Below are 2,705 nucleotides of genomic sequence, written 5' to 3'. Positions count from 1 at the left end.
ATGTATATATATATATGATATGCTGCTAATTTCTTCTGAGCACGTATAACTCAGTAAGCAAGTTTTTAGTGAAGGTGATGGAGAGAGAGAGAGGGGGGGGGGACTAGCCAGTGAAAACTGCACTGGCTCTGCTCTGCTTGTGAACAGGAATTGCTGTAAAATGGCTGTAAATAGCTTTTGGCTCAGGGCCAGGTTTTGGTTGGCCATGCGCATTGTTTACTCGTGGTGTTAGCCTGGTGTGATGTAGAGCAGTATAAGTCAAGCGTGTCAATCATGGATATGCACACAACTACTCCTACAGTCATTAGGTGACAACTCCTACAGACTACAGTATTACGCTGACGTGGATCATTGCATTGTTACGGCCTGCGTGTTCAGATATCAATCCGTGTCGTGTTAGAAATGCGTGCATAATTAATGTGATTAATGCTGACCTAGACACTATACTACATCAACGCGCTCTCGTGAACGGTCGAACAACGCGACACGTTTTCTTTAACCAGGAAGAGGCGAGACGGTGTTTCACTGCAGTCCCTGGTGTGTGCGTGTGTGACGCTGACAGGCAGTACGGTCTTTATCACCGCTCATTTTATGGCGCGACTTCTGCAGAGTGGACATATACATTCCTACGTAGCGCATGGTTACCCGCATTGTAGACTTGTGTGGACTGAGAGCAAGTTCAATTGATTAATGCAATTACGAATGTTTATTAGGATTCCATAATGAGTAACGTGCAAACGGCGAATGGATATCCAGTAGTGCTGTCGGCCATCCCTCCTAACATTCGGGTGAGTTATCTCCACAATATGATTTCATAAACGCCACGCAGAGCGAAACGTATGTGTTTATTGCTGTGATTGGGTTGATGATGAGTTATTCATTAAGTAACATATTTTACAGTTGTGCATGCAGAGAGTTGCCATAGCTTGTGAATATTTCACTACGCCAAATATATTGTTCGTGGGATTCGTGTCACAGACTCGGGTTAGGGGGAATATCAAATATATACGTGTGTGTGCGTGCGTGTGTGCATGTGCGCACGTGTGCATGCGTGCGTCCTTGTGTGTGTAAAAGCTGCATTTTAGGTCCTATAACAGCATACTTTCACTTTCAGAGAAATATTTCTCTAATCAACCGCCTGTTTCCAAAAGTTACTTTACAATTAATAATCTCTCGCTTGATTTAAAGTGAGGTATGCTGTTAGCCAACTGAGGTGCTACAACCAATATATGCAAAACTAGAGCACTCGGAGAGCGCAGACCTCCGCCAAGGCAGCTCTGTGAAAAATTTTTATTAATTAATTAATTGCATCCGGATCAGCACCAAAATGTAATCAATTCTAAGTTACCCAATTTCTGACCTATCCTGAAAATTTTATTAATTAATTAGTTAATTAATAAATTAATTGGATTCGGATCACCACCAAAATCTCATAAATTCTAAGTTAGCCCATTTCTGACCTATCCTAAAAAATTTATGACAATCCGTCTATAACTTTTTCAGTTAGGCTGTACACAAACCCACAAACCAACAAACACACGCCGAACAAACACACGCGGGTGAAAACATAACCTCCTGCCAACCCCTTGGCGGAGGTAACAACGAGTATAATATAGAAAAATTGCTCTGGTACACATTATTATAGCTGGCATGGGGAATAAAGCAGGTTACACGTTTGGTAATCTCCGACTGCGGTGACTGCACCAGCATGCAGTAATGACACGTCTATGTTCCGTGTGAATCGGAGAGTTCGTGTCCTCTGCTTCGTCGTTTATCTTGCAATGTTCGTGAGTCATTGTCATACTGACAGTGACAGACAGCATGTCGTTACCACGGGCTGTGCGTGCTTAACAGGCGTTACACGTACTGCGATGTGTCATGTACGTGAACGGCGTGGATCGGTGCTATGGCATGACATTGTGGGTGTGACAGCTTACGATAGCGAATTGCCACAGTTACATCACAGTGAGCACATAACCTCATGATGGCGTGACCAGGCGCGCCGGAAGCAATTTTGGATTGGGTGGGGGCAAAGACCTAAGGGGCTCACGATTTTTTTATCGTGTGTGCGTGAGCGCGTGTGTGCGTGAGCGCGTGTGTGCGACGTGGGTGCGTGTGTGCGTGAGCGCATGTGTGTGACGTGTGTGCGTGAGCGCGTATGTGCGACGTGTGTGCGACGTGGGTGCGTGAGCGCGTGTGTGCGTGAGCGCATGTGTGTGACGTGTGTGCGTGAGCGCGTATGTGCGACGTGTGTGCGTGAGCGAGTGTGTGCGACGTGTGTACGTGAGCGCGTGTGTGCGACGTGTGTGCGTGAGCGCGTGTGTGCGTGAGCGCATGTGTGTGACGTGTGTGCGTGAGCGCGTATGTGCGACGTGTGTGCGTGTGTGCGTGTGTGCGTGAGCACGTGTGTGCGACGTGTGTGTGTGAGCGCGTGTGTGCGTGAGCGCGTGTGTGCGTGAGCGCGTGTGTGCGACGTGTGTGCGTGAGCGCGTGTGTGCGGCGTGTGTGCGTGAGCGCGTGTGTGCGACGTGGGTGCGTGACGCGCGCGTGTGTGCGACATGTGTGCGTGAGCGCGTGTGTGCGACGTGTGTGCGTGAGCGCGTGTGTGCGGCGTGTGTGCGTGAGCGCGTGTGTGCGACGTGGGTGCGTGACGCGCGCGTGTGTGCGACATGTGTGCGTGAGCGCGTGTGTGCGACGTGTGTGCG

The 2,705-nt window shown here is 48.9% G+C and overlaps 1 protein-coding gene across 1 annotated transcript in view; it reads left to right on the top strand.

The window, feature by feature from the left end:
* The first annotated feature begins 245 nt into the window (after window positions 1-245).
* LOC106821419 (sodium- and chloride-dependent glycine transporter 1-like) overlaps window positions 246-2,705 on the top strand; it is a 45,609-nt gene continuing 43,149 nt past the window's right edge. The window contains exon 1 of the mRNA XM_014826207.1: window positions 246-788. Coding sequence (XP_014681693.1) covers window positions 723-788 — 66 coding nt within the window. The 5' untranslated portion in view covers window positions 246-722. The remainder of the gene's footprint in view (window positions 789-2,705) is intronic.

Source organism: Priapulus caudatus, unplaced genomic scaffold (genome assembly GCF_000485595.1).
Source record: "Priapulus caudatus unplaced genomic scaffold, Priapulus_caudatus-5.0.1 Scaffold72, whole genome shotgun sequence".
Lineage (NCBI taxonomy): Eukaryota > Metazoa > Priapulida > Priapulimorpha > Priapulimorphida > Priapulidae > Priapulus > Priapulus caudatus.
Note: the sequence above shows the minus strand (reverse complement) of the source record. Positions and strands in the feature narration are given on the sequence as shown.